The 24,644-nt window shown below is 44.1% G+C and overlaps 1 protein-coding gene across 1 annotated transcript in view; it reads right to left on the bottom strand.

Annotated features, from left to right (window-relative positions):
* Positions 1 to 9,958: 9,958 nt before the first annotated feature.
* robo1 (roundabout, axon guidance receptor, homolog 1 (Drosophila)) overlaps positions 9,959 to 24,644 on the bottom strand; it is a 136,696-nt gene continuing 122,010 nt past the window's right edge. Inside the window, exons 19-29 of the mRNA XM_071524662.1 lie at positions 24,444 to 24,486; positions 22,462 to 22,616; positions 19,704 to 20,105; positions 18,782 to 18,898; positions 17,378 to 17,522; positions 16,834 to 17,064; positions 15,744 to 16,249; positions 15,465 to 15,626; positions 12,061 to 12,336; positions 11,379 to 11,581; positions 9,959 to 11,236 (exon numbers count right to left, since the gene is read on the bottom strand). Of these exons, the coding sequence (XP_071380763.1) occupies positions 11,222 to 11,236; positions 11,379 to 11,581; positions 12,061 to 12,336; positions 15,465 to 15,626; positions 15,744 to 16,249; positions 16,834 to 17,064; positions 17,378 to 17,522; positions 18,782 to 18,898; positions 19,704 to 20,105; positions 22,462 to 22,616; positions 24,444 to 24,486 (2,255 nt within the window). The 3' untranslated portion in view covers positions 9,959 to 11,221. The remainder of the gene's footprint in view (positions 11,237 to 11,378; positions 11,582 to 12,060; positions 12,337 to 15,464; positions 15,627 to 15,743; positions 16,250 to 16,833; positions 17,065 to 17,377; positions 17,523 to 18,781; positions 18,899 to 19,703; positions 20,106 to 22,461; positions 22,617 to 24,443; positions 24,487 to 24,644) is intronic.

Below are 24,644 nucleotides of genomic sequence, written 5' to 3'. Positions count from 1 at the left end.
GGCACCCAGCACAATGTGGGAGGAACCCCACCAGTTTCTACCAATTTAACCCCACCAATTAGATTAGCAATAGGCTGGAAAGAGAGAGGGGGGCTCTGCAAAACATTGCCAATGCAAGCTAAAACTCCACTTCCTCTTGTATACAAAAACCTGTTGACCACCACTGCAGTCCCTCTCTTATATCTGTGAAGGAGCTCATCTCTACCTGTGTGTTAGCACAGCACCAATACGCTTCAGGTGACATCAGCTCTCCCACGGCTCCTTGTCCTCAGAGTAAAACCACTTCCCAACAGAACAGTCCTCACTCCCTCGCCACACAATAGTCCTGTTCAGTATTCATCCAGACATGCTGGCCAGGATTCTGCCGAAGTGATAAAACCCCATTTATCAGCTGGAAGCGTCCGTGGACTGCAGATATATCCAATCTCTGTGCTTTTGATGCCAGGGTCACACCAGTATGATTCTGGCTGGCTTACCGAACCCCCCAGTGATTACCGCTCAAGCTCAAGATCTCATTACCGAGTGGTGTTACTGGCTAATGAATTTGTCTCTAATCATGTTATTTGTAAGTGTCTCACACAACGTTCGGTGAAACATGCTGCAGTTCCCCCTGGTTCCCAACGCAACAGAAATAAGCCCTTTTCGCTCTGTGGGATTTGTTGTAACACAACTCTGCAATCCATATTTTTTGTGGTTGATTTGGCAGTTTATTTCAGAGGCATCTAATAGGAATTCTAATTGGAACAGTTTGGAAACAGTTGAGTGGTGAAAACCATTTGAATTTTATTTTCATTATTTATTTAATCCTCATTTAAGGCAGCCAAGGCTATGGTTGTAAACTTCAAGATTTTCCCTTCCTCCCAGTTGAAGGTAAGCTTCGTGTGACACCTCCCACCTTGGGGTTGATTGCTGGACCTGTTAAACATTTGATCATAAACGTTACATGTATGTAATAAAGCTTTTTGAAAATGTGCAGCAGCAGCATTGTTCTAATCGCTTTGCAAATATTGCCTCAGAGGAATAAAAATCGCATCACGCTTAGATCCAATTTGTGCTACACTCACCAATTACTTTCACGGTCCACTTCCCATCTAATACAGAAAGGCCAGATTATCCGCTGGATGTCTGGGTGCTGCACACCCTAATTACAAACACACATTGGAAAAACGCAACTTGTGACAAAAAATGTAGCATGTGATTTGTCCTCCTTTCTAAGAAAAATATTTACACTAATCTACTGCGACTCTGTGTCCTCAAGGAGATAACTGCTCTCTGAAAAGCAGTAGGCCTACTTATGATAAAATGTGATGAGTAAGACTTATTTGATCTTTCTATTGGTCTTGTAATCAGATAAAGTTGTAGCACGGATGTATCTAATTGAACTGATGTCTAATTATTCTAAACACTAGTACCATTGTAGTTCATTACACGAGTGATTAATAGGATACACTGAGAGAGTGACAGAACATGAGGGTGTCAAATACAGTGCAGTGCTTCATAGCACTGTGTAAAGCTACAAAGGCTGTAAGCAGAGAAACAAAGAACTTGTCTGAGCTAACTTTTAACAAGACACCACAAGCCAGTGTAAACTTACAGCTTGTTTTGTTTTTTTTACTGCTGCTGCACAAGCTCACTGCAGTGTCGCTGTTTCTGCTGGCTGCACAAATGTCATGCCTGGAGTAACAGAGGACCCGGGTAGCAAGGGAGTCAGGGCCAATCGCGGTGTAACTGAGGAGAGAACCAGTAGCGTTGAGTGGGACATTAATGCATGTGAACTCCGAGTCACATCCAATGGGTCCTTTGTTCTTAACGCTGAGTCTCGCTGAGGGACAGGGCCAACCTACAAAAGCTGAAACTGTTATGCACAGGACTTGATGGGAGGTTTAGGGGTCTCAAATAAAGTACAGGTATCATTTTGAGCACAAAAAGTTTTGCGGTGGCTCTTGCTGCATAATTGATTAACTAGTGTCTGCTGAAAATGTGTTATTTCCACCATACCCAAGTAATTTATTCTTTAATCTTTTCTGTTCCAATCCTACTAAAACTATGACATTTTACGCCTCGCTTTCTTTATTTAATACCTCCGATGCTGTCTTGAAACGGATTTCACTTTTTCATTTAATTTTCATTGAAACCTTTGTTATCTAGCAACAACAGAGGTATAGACAGTAATTCGCTTTTCTGGTAATAATCAGTCAATTAATTAACTTCACCTAGAATTCATAGACTTATGCAAGTATAGTGCATCTATACTCGTTAACCTCGTCCAGGTTTGCATCAACGATCCTAGATGGATACTTGACCATTTCTGCTGGTTCTGTGACTTGCCTTGCCTCCCATTTGATGCCACTGAATTCACAGATGCTGATCTCAAAGCAGAGCCAGCAGAGACCGAGCGCTCAGATGAAGTCATGGAGAGCTGTGGGCCCAGGTAAGACTCTGAGCGAGTCAGGAAACTGGAGGAGACAGACCAGGCACTCTTCAGCCACACTGGAGATAGATGCATCCTGCCACTGTGTAAATTGGCTGTCAAAACCATTGTGCTAGGAACGTGGCAATTGCTAGGAAGTTATAGGGGAGTGACACTGATGGAGAGATGAAAAGGGGGGGAAAGGTAGGGCGAGGGTCAGAAGAGGGAAGAGGGAGTGAGGTGAGAATTGGGAAAAGGGGAAGGTCAGTGTTAAATGTTTCACCGAAGCCCTGGAGATTGGGAGAGGACTGCTGCAGGTTAAAAGAACTGGAGAGACAGGAATTGATGCTCCAGCCAGGATATGAAGAGGATAACAGAGACAGGACAACAAATGAAGATGAATGAATGAAGATGTTATATCCAATTACGGACAAAGAAAGCACATAGCTATTGGAGTTATATTTCCATGATGAAATACATCTACAGTCAACATCAAAATGGTTATTATTATTGCTGCAACTACGACCATTAGCATTATCATAATAACCATGTTTTTTTTATTGCTTATATGCTTTCAATTATACACCTTATCTCCTGTGAACTAAATCATAAACACTATCGCAACCTCAGTGTTGCACAATGACTAGCTTGAATTCATAACAAAAATGAATAGAGCCACACTACAATATAGTAATTATTCAAAGGACCTGGCAGGTCTGATAAGGCGAGGAAACCTCATCCTTGAGTTGGCAAAGTAGCTTCATGGTTAATGCAGGACTTCCTGGATTGAGGTGGAAGTTATTGGGGACTGTTCCCCTTGTGGGGTAGTAAAGTGATTTAGCGATGCCCCGCAGATGTCTGGCATATAGGGGTAGAGATAGTGGCTGTCTGCTGCAGGATGGATGAGATGAGGAAATGAGAGAGACGCGGACCAGGGATCGGCCCACGACTGGGATGCCAGTGACATTGTAGTGAAGCAACGCCTCTCCAAGGAGCAATGCCAAGAACAGCGAGCAGAGGAAAGATGCGATTGTCACATCTCTACTTCTCTTTTGAGTCAGACAGCATTTTTAGTCCAGTTTCCGATTCTCAGCAATACAAGACCTTAGTTCCACCATTTCAGGCGATCACCTCGTATAGACAGAAGATAAATTGCTGTACCTGTAATTGCCTGGACCTTCAACCTGGAGGCAGGAAGTGATCACATGATACTGTGAGGTCTACCGTTTGGCCTCTATCATAGAGCAGCATCAGCTATTGACACATTGCAGTAATGGCCTACCTTAGGGCTGGTAGCTTCACGCAGAGTAATGATGACCCATGCTCGCCTTCAAGCTACTGCTTTTCTTCTCATCGATGCAATTACTGCACTGAGGCATGGCTGGGCAGAAGCCCCCGCAGCAAGGAGGAAGACCGCAATTCCCTGCCGTCCTTCGTGCCGCTAGTCCTAAAGCAGAAAAACACTTCTAAGAACAATACCTTACACACACTGTGAGACTTTACGTAAAGTCTGGAGCTAATTGTTTAATGTGCAGTATTGAAATGGATATAGGGGATGTTCACACGCACATGTTGTAGAAAAGCATTAATTATTGTTGACGCTCAGTAGCGGTGAATAGTCGTGCGCATGTTGAGCCCCCACCAGTGAAAAATGAGATGACAAAAGAGGTAATTTCCTCTTTCTCTCAAGATGGTGTGTAATTGTGTGTGGTACAGAGAGGGGGAATTGGCAGGGGAGGGTCTGTGTAAGCCTTCTCCCTCCCCGTTCCTTCTGACAAAGACTTTAATTCACCGTAATTATACAGATGGATTGAAATATACAGCAAGACAGGGAATCACTCCAATTATGCAGAGTTGATTAAAACTTGGACCCCATGCCAGGGTGCTGAAGGAGCATGGGAGGAGTCAATCGTCTCAGGCAAGATCTGGACCATAGAAATTTAGACCACATAAGACCAGTTAACATCTGCACCATGAAGACCAAAACACATGAGAGGGAATTTCTGTATCTCTAGCAAGGCAGAAGTCTCAATGGCCATGGTGTGAAGCTGCAGCGAGTAACAATATACAGCTTGATGGTCTGGTGCATAAGGAAGCATTTCCGTTCTCCACAGAAGGCAAACTCCTGGTGTTGAAATCTCATAGCCTCCTAATGAAGATGGATCAATGCTATTCATTTACTGACAACCGCACACAGTGTACAGCACAGCCCATCTCCTGTGTTGTGTCACCGCATATAGCAACAGCATTTACGCACAGAAGTGGGGATAAGTCCTTGGTGTCTGGAGACCATGGTCAGCGGAGGAGAACAAGGAAGAGACAAAGGGAGAAAAAAAAGGGGGATGGAGAATAAAAGAGGAACAGACAGAAAGAGAGAGAGAGACAGAGAGAGAGAGAGTAAGGGAATGAGAGGGAGAAAGAGATCACAAATAGGGAGGTACGGAGTGAAAAGGGCAAGACATTTGTCACCCTCTTCTGCAGGTCCATAGGAAGAAAAAACAATATCATTAATCTCCTGACATTTCAATATTGTATTAACCTTTCTAGTGGAATTCTTGGCGCTCATTAGTCTTTTTTGAGGGGGAGAAAAATAATAATCGATAAAACAAGCTCTGGACATGATCTAGAAATATACTGCAGTCCAATAACATACAACCTTAAGCCATTGATATGATGTTGTCCTGCCCTTCGCAATTATCCCCTTGATCCACATTACTCTAATTGGCTCAAATACAAACACATCAAACAAAAAGAAAAATGAAGGGAAAAGGGGTGTTGCTTGTGCTCTCAAGTAGGTCACCGTCATAAAAGAGAAAAATAGCCGGGGCCGTGAAACAACAGCTAAAACGGCAACACAAGCACAGCAGCCATCTTATGTGAAGCGAAAACCGCCCCAAGGCCACACAAAGCGTGATGAACCCATGTCTCATCTCCCCGACTCCGTCAGTCAGCAGCCTGTCAGCAGCAGGAAGAAAGATAGAGAGAGAGAGGCAGAGACAGAAAGAGAGAGAGAGAGAGAGAGAGAGAGAGAGAGGGTGGGGTGGAGGCAGAAAAACTCCCCATGGTGCACACACCCTTCAAAAAAACACCAGCACGATCCTCCCCTCCCTGCACACTCCCTCACCCATGTCCTCACCTTCCATCCATCAATGCCTGAAGATCACCCGCCATTCAAATCACCACCGCTCCCCAGGTCATTTGACTAAGAAAACATTCTAATTTAGCCCCATTATGTGCCCTCGCCGAACATCAAGCACCGCCAGGCTTTTGTCCGTCATCATTTACATTTAGCCTCTGTGATTGGTCGTGTCAAGGTTTTTTTGGCGGAGCGCGTTCGGCAGCGTTGTTGTAAAAACATGCCGCTTTCAATGGTGTGATTGTGTGTTTGCATTGGACATTCCTAACCTTGAGGAGGTGTCACATGGGTTCAAGGGTTATTTCAGCGCTGTCATTATGGGTATACCTAAGACCTCAGCTGAGAGCCGTCTTCTAATGGATTTGTTTGAATTCATTTGGATCCAGGGAAAAATGGGTAGATGGCAGATTCATAAAAGGCAAAGAATCCTCGCAAAAATCTGCAAAAATGTGCTTCATCAGTGTCTTGTGACAGGCAATAAACTGATGAAGACGTAGTATCAAAACGTTTGTATTTCACTTTTGCACATTTTTTGTGAGCAGAGCATGGCTCAATAAATGCCTTTTTTCGTTTTTGTGATTTTAAGTAGTGTGCGGATTCCTTGCCTTTTCTCATGAAATCTCTTCTAATTGGAACCTACGCACCTGCTCCCAATCACACGAAACGACTAACCATAGCTGCAACAGTTCCCTGAATAATTTTAGATGGCAGATTCACTCTGCAACACTGTTTCTTTCTGTCTGAGGGAGGGTATTTTTTTTTATCAGTGTGCTTTTATTGTTGATAATTAAGCAGAAATCAGGTTTGTAAAATGAGAAACATGGTCTAAATTGTCTCGGACAGGACGCCATGATCCAGAATCTACAGCACTGGTGCAGTGAATCTGGTGAATTTGTCCTATGTGTTGCACCAATGAAAAGGCTTATATCATTATTAATGAATATCATAAGCATATTGATAACGACTATGTCCGTGACTCACTGGAGATGTTAAATGTAGGAGGGTGAGATCAGCCTACAGAGGATAGTAGAGAAAAAGCTGAGGGAGGGATGTGGAGGCTATATTCCTCTGGGTTAATTGTGCGGACCCCATCGGCACTAAATAAGGATGGTTAGAATGACTGGCTAAGTGACAAATGGATGTACAAATCACCCAGATTACTTCCCAGTTATTAAAAAAACTTGGATTTGGCTTGCTTCCACGCTCCCTCTCTCATTACGTCTGGGAGTCTCGCCACTGACGGCTATCTTTTACAATAACTCATCTCAGTTAAATTTTTAGAAGTTGAAACAAGCTGAAGTGTTTAACATTGATTAAAAACAACTTTTTGTAATGATGTGAATTTGTGATGAGTTGGTTGGGAAGATCATTAAACCTAAATGAGTTTTGATTGATTGTCTGAAGAGGTGGCGTTTGACCTGCAGCTGCAGTGTAAATGGCTGTGGAGAGGTGCTGGTAAGCTGTCTAAACAGTGTGCACCTGTGATGATGGGTTCCTCGCTGGCATCCTTGTGGAGGGTAGCGACAGCAGGATGAGTTGTCAGACAGTACACAGCTGTTCACTTAATTACCTTCTAGTTTGGGAAGGAGGTTAATGAAGCAGTTTGGGGACCAGAACTGAGAGACTGCCTGAATTTGCACAAAAGAAATTAGTTTGTCGCAACTGTGAAGGAGTTGGAAGCAACAGCGGTTTAAACTATTGATTGTAAAAACTGAAACAAAAAATTGAAGGTGTAAAGAACGGGGAATCTGCAACTGAGAAGTACACTGTTTTACACATGTTCTAACCCTGAGAAGACCATGAACCTCATCTGTTAAGGAGGAATTTTTAAGCCACGGAATCTATTAAAATAGTTCCAAAGAATATTCATTTTCACCCTTATTTGCATGTTCTAAATTTGTAAAGATCATTTTGAAAAATGATTTACGGCTAATCAGGCCATTTTTTGTCATCTTTGCCAACTTAAACGTGCAAAAATATAGGCTCATTGGATGACTTAGTCCGCAATTTAGAAGTCACTGTTTACACGGTGAGATTAAAACAAATTGCCTTGAACTGTGATTCCCAACCTCTTTGTCTCAGAGCCATTGTCTCCCTGCTGCAAAAACCCCAGGCTGAGGATCATAGGATCATTGCCTTGGAGGAATTTTTCTAATATAATTCAAGGTTTATAGAAAAACATTTATTCCCTTTAATGATAGGGAAGTGGTGAATATCTATTTTATCAGCAATAAAGCTATGTGAAAGACACTATAAAATGAAAACTGTTGTGAAATACCATGGTACCAAACTTGAGAATACTTTGCAAACAATAAGATAGGAATATACATAAATTCTGCCTGTTACACATTATAGGAGGAAATGGGGAAAAAAATATAATGAATGCAAAAAGATTAACCTATAAGCAATGCTATTTTACACATACTGTTACACAACCTGCTTACACAACCTGCTAAACATATTTAAATGTGCTCACAGACGTGGATGTAACCACACACACACACATGCACACACACACACACACACACACAGACAGGTTTTCCACCCCGCTTCCCCCGCTTCAACACACCCTGAACATGCCACTGCATCCTGGAGCCTTTCCACCAGCAGACAGGTAGACTAACTGTAAGGACCAGACCGAACCAAACGCCATCCAGTCTCATCTCCACATCCTGCATATTCATGCCATTATGGGGCGAGTAACCCTGGCAGCATGTGCATCCGCCTAATATCCTTAATCACCTGCATCTCATTGTGAGGCCTGGACACACCTCCACTCATTAAAATGATGGATGGAGGCATAAGGGGGATGCTCTCCCCTGTTCCAAATTTGTTCTTGTTTAGAAAGGTGCTTATTAGAGAACACCTGGGGGAATGAAGGGGGGAAAGGAGCTCCAAAAGCACAGACCGAGAGGGAGGAGGAGGGGAGGAGAGTGGGAATTCACACACACCACAGTCGTCATGCCTAAACCGTTTAAAATAAAACCATTACTGAAACACACTGCTGTCTTTACAATTTCTAGTTTGTTTCTGTAAACATCAAATGTCAACATAAATTAGATTATTTTGTTTTCTTAAGATAACAAGCCATGCATCTTTTTTTTTATAAATATAGTAACAAGATTGTTATGCTTTTGATTAGAAGATATAATCTGCACATTTAATTTCTGCTTCCTCCTTCACATTTAAAATGTGTGCGGCCACAACACAAATGACCCGCATCCAGAGTCCATTATTAATATCTATAAATGGCCAAAAATCTACCACTGTCACCATAAATCAGCCCACTGGATATAACTGTAGAGTCTCTCATCGCTCTGCTGGATTTCAGTGGAGGACTCGGAGCGTCTCTGGAGACTCCGCCATCTGAGGTGGGCAGCACTAGTCATTAGCTTGTAAAAACAGGACTTCCATTCCAATTCTTTGAGGCTCAGAAGGGAGTACAGAGGGGAGGAACCATCTCCCTTTCTCCATCACTGATGTTTGAATAAGCCCGACAGAGAGTGGTTGACATTAAAGACTCCCATAGGCCAGGTTATTGCCTCTGTGAGAACAAGCGGTAGGCAGGTTAGATGTAATAAACTGGAACAAATGTATTTCGGTCTCCAATTAGGACAAGTCGCTGCGTAGAGTCGCTCTGTGGCGACAATGTCATCTTTTGATTTTATGGATATTTTGTTGTGCCGCGTCAGCAGCCATCTCACTGGCTGGTAAGTGATGAGAGAAAAAAGATGACTACTGTATGCACTCTCTTATGTAACCTCACTGAAGCCTCCTTACGCCTAATTGGCAGCAATCTAGGCCTGTCAAATTGGATATAATCCCTTCACCATTGGTTTTAGCTGCTCTCTATGGCTCCAAATGCCTTTACTGAATGACATGGGATGCTGATATTGTGAATAATGGAGAGCGCTAATGGAATTGGCATTGGGTAATACATTTGAATAGCTACCATATAGAACAGAAATAGCTGTTTAGCCACTGAGCCAAGGATATTGATAGTTCCCTAGTACCCTTGACAGGGTGTAAGGATGCTGAGGTGCATTGTGGTCTATCGGGCGAGGCTGGCTCAAATGGATTTCAAATTAAAATGCAATAGATGCAGTGACATTGAGCTTTATGATGGCAATGGTTTTCAATTATAGCTATGATAAACGTGTCAATAAAAGTAAATTCATGTCAGAATATTCCCTTGCCATTACTTTTATGAATAGGTTTTCATATCTCCACAGGTGTTTATGGTGTTTTATCTGGTATACTGCTCACACACGGTTCATATTCTTGTATACTAAATCATGAGAAATTGATACTGCATTCATGTTCAGGGTGAAGGAGGTTTATGATATTGCATCGTAAATGATTTAGACTTAAAAGAATCATGATAAAGGACCAAAGGAACATGTGTAGTTTGAACTTTTTTTATTCATCATTTTTTTTTTAGTTCTTTTTACTTTTTTGCTTTACGAAACAAATGTTTGCAGATGTCCTATGAATAAACAACAGCACCCTTTCTCCTTTAGAACAGGGCTCGATCGCCCCTCTCTCTCCAAGAAAAGAGACTCTCCTTGTCCAATCACAACCTCTCCAGATTCCCAAAGTGACTCCTATTTCCTGTATCTAACATTCGTTTAAGTGCATTAGTAGACAACGTAACCATTTGGATTAATGTGCAATAGCTGGATTTATGGTCAATGCGAAAAGATATTTACATTGCAGCTATGACTCACATTAACTGTCTTTTTCCATCACTTGAGCTAGCGTCAGGACCGGAGAGGGAGACAATCATAACGCAAGGAGTCTCCTTTCAAACACAGCCATCGTAAACAGAATATCACCTTTACCTACATCATTATCATCGTCATCATCATCATCATCATCATCAGGATTAACTAGACTCTTTTGTCATACCTGTTTTCCTCCAGTAAGACAAAAAGGTTAATAGATAGAATGGTTTAAAATAAAGTTTAGTGATTGTGCTTTTAAAACCAAAGTAAAACAAATAACAAACATTGACGACAACACGAAACATAACAGTGCATTACAAAAAAAAAAACAAAAAAAAAAATTATCCCAAAGTGGCACTTTCTTGGGGCGGCTAAATAATATAGCAATTTACAACATGGATGGAAATGATAAAATAATTATATTTACTGGCATAATAAAATTAGAATTCGCAAAATAAAACAAGGAAGACAAATTTGAGGTACCACAATGGGTGAAACAAAAGGACATCATGTTTACACGTATATTTACAGGACAGTCCACCCCTCTCTGCTTGCAGCTATTTTATTACAGTAACTTCTGACTGTATGGGCTCTCCAAAGTTCTTGTCAAGGCAAGCCGAGTCATGTCAATGTCTGGAGTACGATTTCACTCCATATTGCATTGGAATAAAACATAAATATACTACTGCGTATTTTGCTTTGAATGCACCATTCTTTTATCCTCTGACACTCTTTCTTTTTTTTTTTTTTTTTCAAAATGGACATAGAAAATGATAAGTTAGAAAAAACAATTGGTCTGTTTTCCGGATGTAAAGAAACACTATTGATGTACAGTATGATGTCAGCCAACATGATGGTGAAATACTGAGATATTTAAACTTGTAAGAGAAACAATGGCGCTCCACTCTGGGAAAATTCAGGACAGTTCCTCCTGTTCCTCCTCTCTATTCTTCAGCTTTCCACCATCTGGGGAGAAAAAAAAACAAACAAAAACAAACAAAACAGACATTTCGGTTAGCATTCATCTTTCATAACTGTCAGCTGTGATTAAATTTGCTACAGTCAAATCTGTTGAGGCATAGCTTGTATACTTGATGTCGTCCAGTACCTCTAGGTCTTCATCTCCTGGCTGGAAGGCCCCTGTGGTGTTGAGGCCCATGTCTGCAGGGTTCCTGCGGCCTCCCGGACCCCCCTCTCCTCTCCGCCGGCCCCCTGAGCCCCTGGAGGACATGGAGCTGGAGGAGCTTGGGTCCCGCGGGCTGTTGACTGTGGGGAACTGTGGCCGGCTGTAGGGCAGAATGTCCTCTGAACCTAGGGACACAAAACACAATTACTTTACATTGTATGCTGTATCAAGATAAAATCTATCCCTGTAGACTCGCAAGAAGCCTATAATCCAACATATTGCACGTGGCATTGATAAATCATGAATAGAGGGACTCCTTAAAGGGGAATGCCACCCGTTTTAAGAATCCACATTTGTTATCTCTGTGCCTCGGGACAATTCAGTTAATGTTTGTGAACTTGCACCACTCTTTCCGAAAACCAGAAATGAGAGAGAAAACCTTATGGGTCAACAAAGTCTGTGCCCTATTCATTGTCTATAGAGCAGTGCCAGATTTTACTCAGTGACATCACAAATTCAAGGGTTAGTTCTCCAGTTTCTAGCTTCAGGAAAGAGTGGTGCATGTTCACAAGTACTGACTGAACTGTCCTGGGGCACAGGAATAACATTTGTGAGTTCTTAAAATGGATGACATTCCCCTTTAACACTGCATTTGGTGCTGTACCTGGGTGTTGGCGTGCCTTGTTGGCGGTGCTACCCTCATGTTTACTCCCTTTCCCTCCGTGAGCCGCCTTCTGTCTCTCCTGAGCGTCTCTGCGTTCAGACGAGCTGGTTCTGGGGTCTGAGCCCTCTCTGGGCCGGTAGCCCCCTGACCCTCCTCTCTTGTCCCGACCCTCACTTCCCTTGGGGGAAATCACTCCCCGGCCCTCCAGCGCTGCCTTGGAAGGGTGTGTAGGAGACTTGAGCACTGCTGGAGGTGGGATGGGCGGAGGTGGAAGATCTGAAGGATAAACACAGGAAGCAAGATAACATTAGCCGGCAAGATCAAAAACTCTGGTTTTATTGCCTGAAACTGGGGAACATGAATCTGTGTACTCTAGGAACTTTAATGTGTATTATCTGTCACTCAGTTGTCCCACACCTGCAAGGTGATACGCAAACACAGCTGCAGTGTGTGTACATGCACTCAGAGCTGTACGCACAGCCACGCTGAGCGGAAACTCCTCCAGACACACAGTAAACAGAGCAGATGACATTAGAGAGGCGGAATCTGGGGAGAGACTTATGAGATTCGAGAAAGAGAGACCGTGGAGGAGAGGGGAGAGAGAGAGGGAAGAGGGGAGCGTGACGGTCAGCAGCTGGCTCTTTGACCTGCACTACTTCCCCCGTCGATGAATCAATGCCGCTTGTCCTTGAGCCATTATTCATATGAGGCCAGCCAGTGGGCCGCCCGAGCACTCACACTTCACACAGCCATCTAAACAACACACACAGAGGAAAGCCTTGTCTGCTAGCAAACGCCTGCGATCGATGGCTTTTCATCTTCTAATCAGCTTCCGACTTGAAAGATGGCTTTGTTGGTGGCCGGACCCTTAATCCACACCGGATTAGAAAGTTAATAAACATAGCATCGCCGCTAACTCATTACATCTAGCATCCTAATGTCCACCTTTTTGCATTTTTAAACATTTGTATGAAACGGGGGAGACTTTGAGGAGAATCAAAGCTTTTATTCGCTTTTTTAAACACTCAGGGCTAAAGGGACAGGTGATGTCTTTGCCGTGTCTTGTTGGCTGAATCAGGCATCTTTAATACACTTTCCTGATTATCCTCCACCTCCATCCACTCCTCCTGAATACAAAAGGGGCCAGTCAATATCATACAGCAGAGAGGCGTCTGCAGTTTTTTAATATCTCCCTTGCCTCCTGAGTCCAGCCTCAGTCAGAGTCCGATCAATGCCACTGTCTGTGAGATATAGCTCACTACAAGGCAGGAGTGGGGCGCCGGTTAGATTTATGAGGAAATATAGGTGAGGACAGAGCTCGGGTCTGAAGAGGATCTCTGGGCTGAGGAAGGTGTATTGGAGGCTGCTGATGGCTAAGGATGAGTAGGGCAGGAGGGCTGTGACTGATGAAAAGAGACAGGAGGGGGTTAATTTCAGAGAGGAGGTAGACAAAGGCATTAGGGCCATATATGAATTATGTGGGGAATATAACCTGGGCGTTTCCACATCCACTGTGCAAACAAGAGAGAAATGAGTAGGTCAAAGAGGGGTAAGGGGGAGATGGGCTGGGCGGGGGGTTGCTTCCCATGCTGCTCCACTTGTCTCTCTGCCATTTTACCGCTGTCTTAACCAATGGTATTTATGTGTATTTATGGTCATGTTGGCGGGATACTGGTCTCAGTCTGACCTCCACTAGGATGGACTTCAGACAGAGTAATTGGAGAGGTGGAGACACATAAAAAAAATCACAGAAATGCATAAAATTCATAAGAATATGAATACACAACATGACATACTGTGTGTGTGTGTGTGTGTGTTTGTTTAGTACGCATGGTCAGTGTTTCATTTCTTTTCCGCCCTCCTTTAAATTTCATTAAATCACCTTGCCTCACCTATCACCTCAACACCACTCTTCCAGACCACAGACGGCGTATTCGGGGGTGGGGGTGGGGATGGGGGATGGGTTGAGGCAATAACCTCCAAATGAAAAACAATCCATTCAGATCAAATGCAATCAGCAGGAGGACTGATGGACAGACAGAGCGGCGGAGCTGTCAGTCCGCCCCCTCACCGCTCAAACAAAGACGGAGGAGAGCGAACAGAGCTAGAGGAGAGAGTGGAGAGGGATGGAGAGATCACTTCAAAGGGAGGGGCAAGCGGATGGGGAGAGGAAGGCAGGATAGAAGGATGATGGCAGGAGGAGGGTGGAGGACAGTGGAGGGGTGTGTGTGTGTGTGTGTGTGGAAGGGGGGGGGGGGGGGGGGTGTAGGATTTTCTGCAGTGATATAGCTGGTCTGGCTCCCAGTGAGCTGGATATTAAATCTCCCTGTCAAGTGCTTCCAACACTCAAGGACACCTGACACTAAGAGGGGAGCCAGCTCTGGGACAGCACATACTGTACACATGAGTATGAGTGTGGCTGCACGATCACACACACACACGCACACGCACACACACACACACACACACACGCATACACACTCACACATTGACAAATTAAAGAATGATCTATCCACAAGCTCAATTACAAGAGGAAACGGACAGAAAAAGAGTAGCTTTCTACTGGAATTCGTCACAAAGAATGATGCTGGGAAAAGTCAATTTCTCCTTTACTTTAACAAGGCTAAACCCTTTCTGTCTGTGTACTGCTGCTCCTGTATTTAGCCCCGGTTTGGTTTATGCACGGCTCCTGCCGAGTGGAGGGTGGCACTTCTGTATGAGCCAGAGCACCTGGATCAATTTCATTAGTGGCTGGGGTGGAGAGACATCCCGGTGTCAGCAGAGCCGGGCTGGGCACAGCTCCCCTGAGACAAAGCCCCCCCCCCCCCCCCCCTCTTCCCCACCGTGCCCCTGGCCTCCAGCCCACCGCCAGCCCGATCTGTTCAGCACTGCCACAGATTAGGAGTGATGCCATGTATGCGTGCGCATAAACACATGAGGGAAGATGATTAAAACTCTGGCTTACGACACACCCGTACTCAGTCATTTGTGGACAGTGCATCGCAGTAAACCGCACTTTTCCCTTCCATATCTGTAGAGGGGCTAGAGGGAGAGCCATAGATACAAACTGGCCATCTGTGTACTGGAGGGATACAGCTAACTAGCTACTGATGCTACCAGGCTCTCATTCAGCCTGTTAGCATTACAAAGTCTTAATACTTACCATTTTGCAGTCTGACAGCACAGACAATCACACAGAAAATACAAAGTAGATATTTGGCTCACTGACAATCTTAATATCTTCAGTTGGGAGGAATCTACAAGCAAGGGACATGTGTATATCCAGCTAGTGTTGTTTTTTTCAGAATTTGTTTGGAGTTGACATAGCAAAGTGTATTTTAATTTATTTTACTTTTTGATTGTATTTTTTTAAACGTCCTGTAGTGTAGTAATAATAAGTGTACCTTCGTTGTAGACTTCACGTCGCTGGTTCGCTGGGTGGGCTGGAGGATGCTGTTTCTGCTTTTTAGGAGGCCTCCTCTGTACGGCTGCCATACTCATGTTGCTGTCTGTAGACACTGGGCTGCCGGGACGGTGGCCCGACGGGGTCATTTGGTATTTTCGTGCTGAGAAGAACAAAAAAAGAAGGGGAACTTTGATTATTCCAATCCTCAAAATGCTTGAACAGACATGCAGTACCATTTCTTGTGGATGTGGTCCTCTTTAGCCAATATAAACTTTACCTGAAGCTCCCATTTCTGGGCCCTGCGTGTTGGGATACTTGGCCATCTTGAGGCCTGTATACTCTGCGGCCGCGGCAACCGCTTGGGCAAAGTCGGCATCTGTGAAGAAGGATCCGTCCGAGGAGCTGACGGCGCTGGACCTCCCCGACGAGACGTTGTCCTCCTCGGAGGCCGAGCCCCATCCGTTGATCATGGATCCGGTCACCGAGCTCTCCAGGTCGCCCACGCTGGACGCGGGCGTCTGCTCGAGCCCCCGCAGCAGCAACCTCCGCGGATGCATCTGGGGGTGGTGAGGGTGCGGGTGGGGGTGGGTGTGGTGGTGGTGGTGGTGCATCTTGGCCACCTCTGCGTCTGTCTCGTCGCCTTCCTCCTCCTCTTCCTCCAACATCTCCTCTTCCTCCTCCTCCATGCCGTCGGTGTCCAGGGCCAACGGGCTAGAGATGTAGCCGTACGTGTGTGAGGGAGAGAGAGGCCTCGGAGGGGGTGGGGGGCTCACAGCATGGCGTCTGCATAAAATGTGAAAACACACGGCATCAGAATCCCATCAATCCCAGAATATTTTATATATACACTACCAGTCAAAAGTTTGGACACACCTAATTGAATGTACTATGTTTTTCATTATCTTAAAGCCATTTTGATCTAAATGCTTATGCTTAAATGCTTGAAATTTGCCTCTTAGACAAATAGTGAGTTTTGTGAAGTTGATGACTATGTAAGAATTTCTTTCCAAAGCCTTTGCCTTTCAAGGCAAAGGGTGGCTACTTGAAATAATCTAAAATATGAGATCGTTTTGATTTGTTAAACATGTTTTTAGTCACTGCATAATTCCATTTGTGTTATTTCATAGTTTTGATGTCTTTACTATTATTCTAAAATGTGAAAAAAAGGAAAAATGAGGAATAATGTGTGTGTCCAAACTTTTGACTTGTAGTATATATATATGCATAAAAGGCATTTTAGATTCACTGACTGTTTATATGCTTTGCAGACCATGTTGCAGGAGGTTACAGAGGAGATGCATTTCCCTAACACCTTAACATAGGCTCATAAAACTCTTAGTAGACCATGTGACGTCATGTGTGTGTACCTGCGTTCATGGCAGTCGGCTGTGTCCTGGAGCATGGGCTGCATCTCCTCCTGGGGTGAGGGGGTGAGGGTGGCCGTGGACTGGTGGCTGTAAGAAACGGCAGCAGGGGATGAGGCCGCCCCTCGGACGGGGGGAGTGGGCCCCCTCTCCATCTCCTCTTCCTCCTCCAGCTCATCGGGCTGCAGGTACATGCGGGAGGGGGGCATGGGGCACTGCATGTCTGGGTCATAGCTGTCAACACAGAGAAACAAGCCTCGTTACCTTCATATCACTCGCTGAAAACATGAACGTTTTTATATACTGAAACCAGGAAAACATGCACTAAATATTCATGCCGTCCTTCTATCAAGGTTTGACACATACCTAGCATTAATACATAGAAAAACCCTTGGGGCAAATACTTGCAATGAATGAAAGACACGGGAAAAATGGCAGGAAGAATGAAATAGTATTCAAATGCAGTGTGCGTGTGTGTGTGCATGTGTGTGCCTGTCTGATTGTCTGTGTCTTTGTGTCTGTATGTGTCTGTGCAGACATGTCCCACCTTTCATCCATCGATAGAGAGTACTCCTCTGTGTTCCGACATGGAGGTGGGTTTGCAGGGGGAGGGGGCAGCAGGTCAGCCCAATTCATTGTGCTCTGTTTGGGTAGTTTGGGGGTGCGCACTCCCTTCTTCTGACCCTGACTCCCTGCTCAAAAATGAAAAAAAGAACTCCTTCAGTCAAAAGACACCCACGCACACATGCACACCCCTCATTACTCCTATATTCTCTCTGTCTGTGAAAAACACCTCCATTATTAATGTCCATGAAATTGCAAGGCAAAAAAAAGAAAAAAAAGAATTGACAGCAGATAAAATGTATTAATAAGCCTTTTGGCTAAAGATTGACATTGATAAAGAAATTGTCATTTTACACGAGAGTGCTAAGGCTAATGCAACCCCCCCCCCCACTTTATGTAGTCACTGCAAAATGTGCACACATACCTCTCAGTTTGTAATTAATGGGAGATATTATCAAAAACACAGCAATTTTTCAACAGCCAAGAGAAAGGTTAGGTAGAAAATAGTAGAAAAGGGGCCAATTAATACCAAAGCATTAGACTTGCGAGCCAATGAGCTGTGAGGTGTTGGGAGCACTAAAGGCTTCTCTTTAATGGCTTGAACTTCAAATGCAATATCAGAATGGATACATGGCATTAAGGTGGCAGTGTTGCATGCCGTCTGCAATGTGTTATCATTTGTCCTTGTCCACAGACAGACACTGAGGCTATGATGAAATTAAGCTGCTCTATACCAGAATTAAAGTAAAGCCAATTAATGGATGCACCACAAACTAAGCAAGGACAAACAGACAAATAAAATAGCCAGAAAGCAGTTGAATGCAAAAGAAAAAAAAATGATATCAAGTAAGAGAGAAAACAAAAAAGCTCCCTTTATCAAATTTACTTTAAACACCCCTTGGATGACATTGCACCCACAAAACAATGGGACAAGCAAATGCCTGGCATGGATCTCATGCCTTTGTGTGGAGGCATTGTTGTTGCTTTCCTCATCTCTTTTTATTTAGCAATTTTCCACTCTCTGAAGGCATCTCCTTTTCAATTTCTCTTCAAGATAGGCTGACATGGAAATTAATCAAATTACCATTTTAAAGCATCATGCATTATTAGCGTCTCAAAGTGATTTATTGCTTTTGAGGAAAACTGGGATTTTCAAATGGAGCTTGGGGGGTGAATGTGATTACGTGGTTCACAACAATAATAAGCTGGAAAAACACTTAGGCAATTAAATAAAAAACGAGAAAAAATACCTCAACTCAACAATAAAACTCCAAACAACTTTAAAAGAGAGCGAGTCTTTGGATGTGTTGAAAAAATGTGGATTTGATATCCTCTGATTGCCCTTCCCCCCCGGCCAGCCTTGTCCTTTTAGCCCCACCCCCCTTACCGGAGGTGCTACTGCTGCCGCGGTCAGAACTGTTGTAGGAGCCCCCAGTGTGGCTCTCATGGGCTTGGTTGTAGGGGATGGTGGCCGGCATTGGGCTGTCACCTCCTCTGTAGCGGTCTGATGGTGGGGAGAATGGAGTGTATGGTTAGTACGGCCCTGGGCGGATATCTCTCCAGCAAAGCAAAGCAAAGCAAAGCATAGCATCCACTTTGTAGTTTGTAATGGAGGGGGAGATGAAGGAGAACGGAGAATGCAGAAATCTCTGTTCTTAGCAGTGTAAAAGTATTTCACATTGGCAATGTGAAACTATACATTGAAATTACACACCGAACACAATGTAGAATGTTATTGAAGGCAACACACATGCAGTTCATGCATTTCCAGGTGAGTACTAGAGATAAAACATGCAATATCTGCACATAAATCTCGAAACTATCACACCAGATGTGGTTCCTTTCTGCAGGCGAAACAAGGTGATGATAGTTTCAATCAAAGCATCTAAGAGCCACCAGTTATCTTTGTCTTTCCTTGAGAAATCTGACACCAGAGATAAACCCTCACACCTGTCTTCATCACAGAAAGACAACCCAGATACTGTACAGAGATAGAAATTCAGGCCTGGCCCACAGTTTAGTCCAGGCAGAGATTATATGTGATTGCATAGAAGGTGACGAGGGGTTACATGAATGCCATACAGACAAAGATGGGCAGAAAGAAAGAGTGATGATGTTGATATTGATAGGACTGAAAGGGAGCAGGACAGAACCAAGGAAAATATGAACATGAAATTCTTCTAAAGGCTTCCACAGTGAGGCTGAAAGAGCCGGGAGAGGAGAGGGCGGAGGGAAAAATCAAGTGGAGGAAGATCATGGCTTTGAGTTGACCTCTTTAACCATGGCTGCTGGGGATTCCGCACACTCACCCTTGTTCAGCTTGTTTTGCTCCATGATGTTGTACTGGAGCTGGGAGCCCAAGTCCTGTTGTTTCTGCTGCTGGGTTGGGGGGGGCTTCCAGCAATGTTTCTCATTCACCTCCCCTCCACCCCCGACTCCTCCTCCTCCTCCTCCTCCGCTCCCTCCGGTTCCTCTGTCTGTGTTCATGTTGTTGCCCATGATGGAGGACTGGATGAGCTGGGTGGTGGCGTAAGGTGTAGGCTGGCCCCCCGGCCCCACAAAGCGCCCGTCTTTCAGGTTGGGGCTGTTGAAGGTCTTCATCTCATTGATCTTGTTGGACAAGTCTACGTCTCCATAGACTCCTGACTCTGGCACCATTAGGTTGGTCTGCTTGTTTTCCATCTGGTTGTTATAATTGGCGATGCAGTCGGCTGGAGAACATGGGGAGGGTATTTAGTCAATCTTGCCTGGCTTTTACTGCTGATCATCTTAGTAGCAGTGTGCCAGGAGGGTGTATAGTTTGAAACAACAGGGGATCATCAGATGTAGCAATGACAGAAGTTACTAGAGGAAAGCGAGTGTTGCAAATTGAGAAACAATTTACATATTCATTTCTAGCTTTTGAAAGGTGACTCTCAGATAGACACGTCTATTTCAGTTCAAACTCTCCGTTTTGTTTGCCAAATGATGATCTGCTTTGGGTGAGTGACACGGTCGGTATTACACCTTTCTGCTCTGCCTTTCTATCTCAGTCTCTTCTTAGTCTCACCCATGACTCAACGTGGGTGTCATCTCTGTTCTTTTCCATCTGACGGTGGGGGCGGCTTTGCTCATTGAGAGGGACAGAGAGACATGTCTGTATCAAAGACCTGGAATGAGGCGCGCAGTAAAAGCACAGCTCCACTGACAGATCCAATTTTCCCTGGCTCATAAAATATTCAAATCCTCCAGCAGATCTGAGAGCCAGCCTTGCGGTAAATACCAAGGACAGCCATAGGTGCACATTGCTCGTGCCACCCGCCTCACATTTCAGCAGCGCGGAATAGCTCAACACTTCAAAGGTTGATGTGTGAAAGGGCCCCTATGGCTGAGATAAAGGGACATTAACTCCTATTTCTTTGCTCTGTCACCTAGTCAGTGATCCTCTTAATGTTCACAGAGTTTAGGTTTGGCACGCACACAAAGCATGCGCCTGGCAAGCTCCTTAGTGTCATACAACGGGGGTGTCATGCGATGAGTGAGGGCTGCCTGTAGCATGTTATTCCCTCTCATACAACTCACACCATGTTAAGGTTAAACACTTCAAACTCAGAAGTCAGATTAGGGTTTTCCCTATCCTGATGGTGATGGGTTTGGTTTGACAGATAGCCTACACCTGGATTTCACAATGTCTTTTAGACCCAGGGTAAGATGTTTAAGCAAATGATGTACAAAACTTACTGGCTTAAGTCTACAGCATGAATTATTAAGCCTCATTGGGAAAGGTTTGGAGTGAGAAACTAGTGAATGGCTGGATGGATATTAGGCAGAACAGCTGGATAGAAATTATGGGCTGCCCTCAAAGGCATAGTCCCAACGTGCAGAATTTTGCACATAAAGCATCTCAATGTAGTCCAAGTTTCCGAGGATGAGGCTGTTTAAAATTAGGGTCACGGGTAAAAATTAATAACCTTAAGTCCTGTGTCATCCAATCTGTATCAAGAGTTTTGCTGCCAGCTTTGCTCTCTTCTATTTCCAGATAGGTCACCATTCTGTGTGTGTGTGTGTGTGTGTGTGTGCATTAGCGTATGTGCACAGGCGTCCACGTTTCCGAAGATTTTGCTCCCTTTTGTTGGTGAAAGCTGCCGTAGTGCTGACTAAACTAAAAGGCCACCTGGTGGTGTACCATAACTCTCTCTCCCTCTGCTACTGTCCATCTCTCCCCTATTCCTTTACTTTACCCCCACTCACGCTCTCTCCCTCTCCCTACACATTTCAGTGTATGCTTCAGCATATACAATTTATTCTTCATCACTCTTTTCCTCCCCCTTCCATCTGCTCTTCCAGGTGCACCTTTCTCCCTCCATCATTCTCCCTCTCTCTCGCTCCATCTCTTTCTCTGGTTCTGGCCACCGTCTGCAGTCCAGCCTTGACCTCTACGCCCGCTCCACATTTCTTAAATAACTGAGCACTTAGGGGAAATTACATTACCGGCTATAACAACAGTATGGAAATCAGCAGAGCAATTCGATTAGCAACAGAGTAAAGCCATAAGCCCCTTCCAGTGAGCTCCTTTTATTTCCTGCCTAAAACAGCTCCACTTTAACCTCAAATAAATCAAACACACAAGCACACAGGCACTCTTAATCCTAATATTTCTCCAGGTTTTTCTTCTGGAGACCTGAAGAAAAGAGAGATACACAGAACAACTCTCCGGGGAGCTAACCCAGATATCAGATTTTACTTCCTTTTGCACTGCAGATCCGCTAGTCTCTGTGATTCTTATCTTTACATTTGCGGTGAGTATTTTGTCGAGGACTGCATCAGTGCAGTTGAGGGGTGTGTTGATGAGGTGTGTTGCCCGAGTCTGGCAGGGTCTACGGCACTTACCATGAACGTTGTAATTGTTTTTATTTATTTTACTGCATGTTCTGTGTCTTAATGTTTGCCTGTTTTAATGTTGTTGCAACTTTTATCTCTCTTTATGCTGCTATCTTGGCCAGGCTTCCCTTGAAAAAGAGGTCTTTGTATCTCAACGGGATCGACCTGGTTAAATAAAGGTTAAATAAATAAAATAAATAAAAATACCTGGGCGGCTGTACGTTGCCAGGTTGCTGTCACTGTTGCCATTGCCTGCAGTGCAGCAGTTGATGCTGCAGTCGTTGTGGTTGGAGCAGGAGTTGGGCCACGTGTCAGCCAGCCAGGGCTGAGTAGCAGATTCCCCAATGTTCAGCAAACCAGGCCTGCAGTGAATGGGACCAAATGGTTAACAATAGCACGGGACTGGGCCAACACAACAATGACATTGGATTCAGTGAACTGAAACGCCTACAGTAACAAAATATAGAACACATGTGAAAGAGAAGACTAGGGTTGAGTTTGTGTTCTGTTTATCTACCCAGTCTATCTATTCAGCAGGGCTAAGAATAGGAAAACTAGGATTCCTGCTCCAGTACTTTTTGCCTATATATAAATATCGCCTTTCCCAACTTCTTCTCTTGTTCCTTCCCACCACCCCCCCTTTCCTCCATTGGCCCAGGGTGCACATTAGAGAGAAGCCCAGCTAAATAGATTGTGTGCGCTTGACTTGCCCACAGCCGATGACACTTTCCCTGAGCCCTCGTGAGCATTAGCGATCCGCTTGGATTAGACAGCCAGATAGAATTCACTCCCAATGTTGCGAAATGCACGTCCTCAACAGCCAGTGAACCACGAAAGTTCCCCCAGTAGATTCCATGGTGTCACAGAACATCTCTATCATTTTAAAAGTTTTGTAGCTACACAGAAGGAAAGAAGTGAAACTCAAGCAACAGAAGAGAAAGCAATGGATACCAGTCCTTCACATGATCATCTGGCTATTCATCTCCATTGTGTCCATGTCTGACTCCTTACTGCAGCTATTTCTTTTGCTTTTAATCCCAACACACTACACAATCACTTGTTCAACAGGATTCTACAATCTGACCTCAGGCCAAACATTGGATGTTTGAAGAGCTGAGACTAAATAGCCTCCTATTTCTCAAGAAATGAATCAATCTACCGTACAAAGAGCCCGCAGGCTACTCTACCAGAGCCATATATTGTTTCAGTATTCAAATCTCCACAGAATGACTCCCAGTTTGCATATTCCAACACTAAATTAGCATTGAATTACATTTTCTCTCTTTTCCCTATTCCCATTCAATTGACTCAGTTGTTGGATTCATTTTTAGTAATGAACACATTTGTCTTGTACAGCCAAATACAATCTCACAATAGCTCCTCAATCACCCAGGCAGTTGCGTGTTGATATTGAATGGCCATTGTCTTTGTGCAGAGCCGACATAGCCATGCTGCGTATGGGATTCAATCATAGAATTGGATAATACGATGGCTGTATAGATTCACCACTGGTGGCTCGACGCAAACTACCCATAAACACATACGCACATACTGTGATGTGCATTCTCTACCCTGTGAGTAAAGAGAGGGCAACACATGAATACATATTGCCTCTATGAGTACTCAATTTCCATTTGTATTATCCAACTGTATGAAAACATGCCAAACGTCATCCTATGGATAAACAAATGTGGGTGTTAAGCAAGTTCATGCAGTCTTTGCCAAGCCTCTCTCTGTACATTCTCACTCTTTCTGTAGAATGCGCCATTCCACAACACATAAAAGCTATCACTGCTATGCGGGTGCTTGTATCTCCATTCATGTTTTATGGTGACGCTATGGCACAGCCTTGTGGTTAGATGTGGCTTTCCTCCATTTGGGATGAGGATGGGCGGTTGGCAGACTAGATGGTGCTTTGTTCCTGTTAGTATCATAACATACTTAATGCGCCTCCTTACCCCTCCTCTGCTCTATGCTGATTTAGGAAGTCACAGCACTCCCCCTAGTGTTCCTTTGGCAAAAGTACACTTACCCATCCTCATCTGTTCAGGGGATTTAACACCCTATTTTATTTGTGCTCCTAAACTTGATTCAGTTCCAATCATCATCCAGTTCCTCTAAATGTCTTTAATATTTGAAATATCACGATACAAACTCATATATCTACAAACAATTAATAAATTCCTTACCTCCCAGCACTGCTTACAGCTTCTCCACCTCTCTGATATGCCACTGTAGAAAAGGAACACATTAGCACAATAATGAGTTTCCAATATGATTTAATCATTACTGCCACTATCATCACATCATCATCATCACCATCATCATCATCGCCATCATCATCAGCCAGGGACTAAGTGCAAGGTAAACAGAATAACATTAACTTGATT

Source organism: Centroberyx affinis, unplaced genomic scaffold (assembly GCF_046629955.1).
Source record: "Centroberyx affinis isolate AG114_WGS23_722 - 3 ecotype Tasmania unplaced genomic scaffold, CSIRO-AGI_Caff_v1 ptg001219l_1, whole genome shotgun sequence".
In the NCBI taxonomy this organism is placed as follows: domain Eukaryota; kingdom Metazoa; phylum Chordata; class Actinopteri; order Beryciformes; family Berycidae; genus Centroberyx; species Centroberyx affinis.
This window is presented reverse-complemented; position numbering and strand designations above follow the sequence as displayed.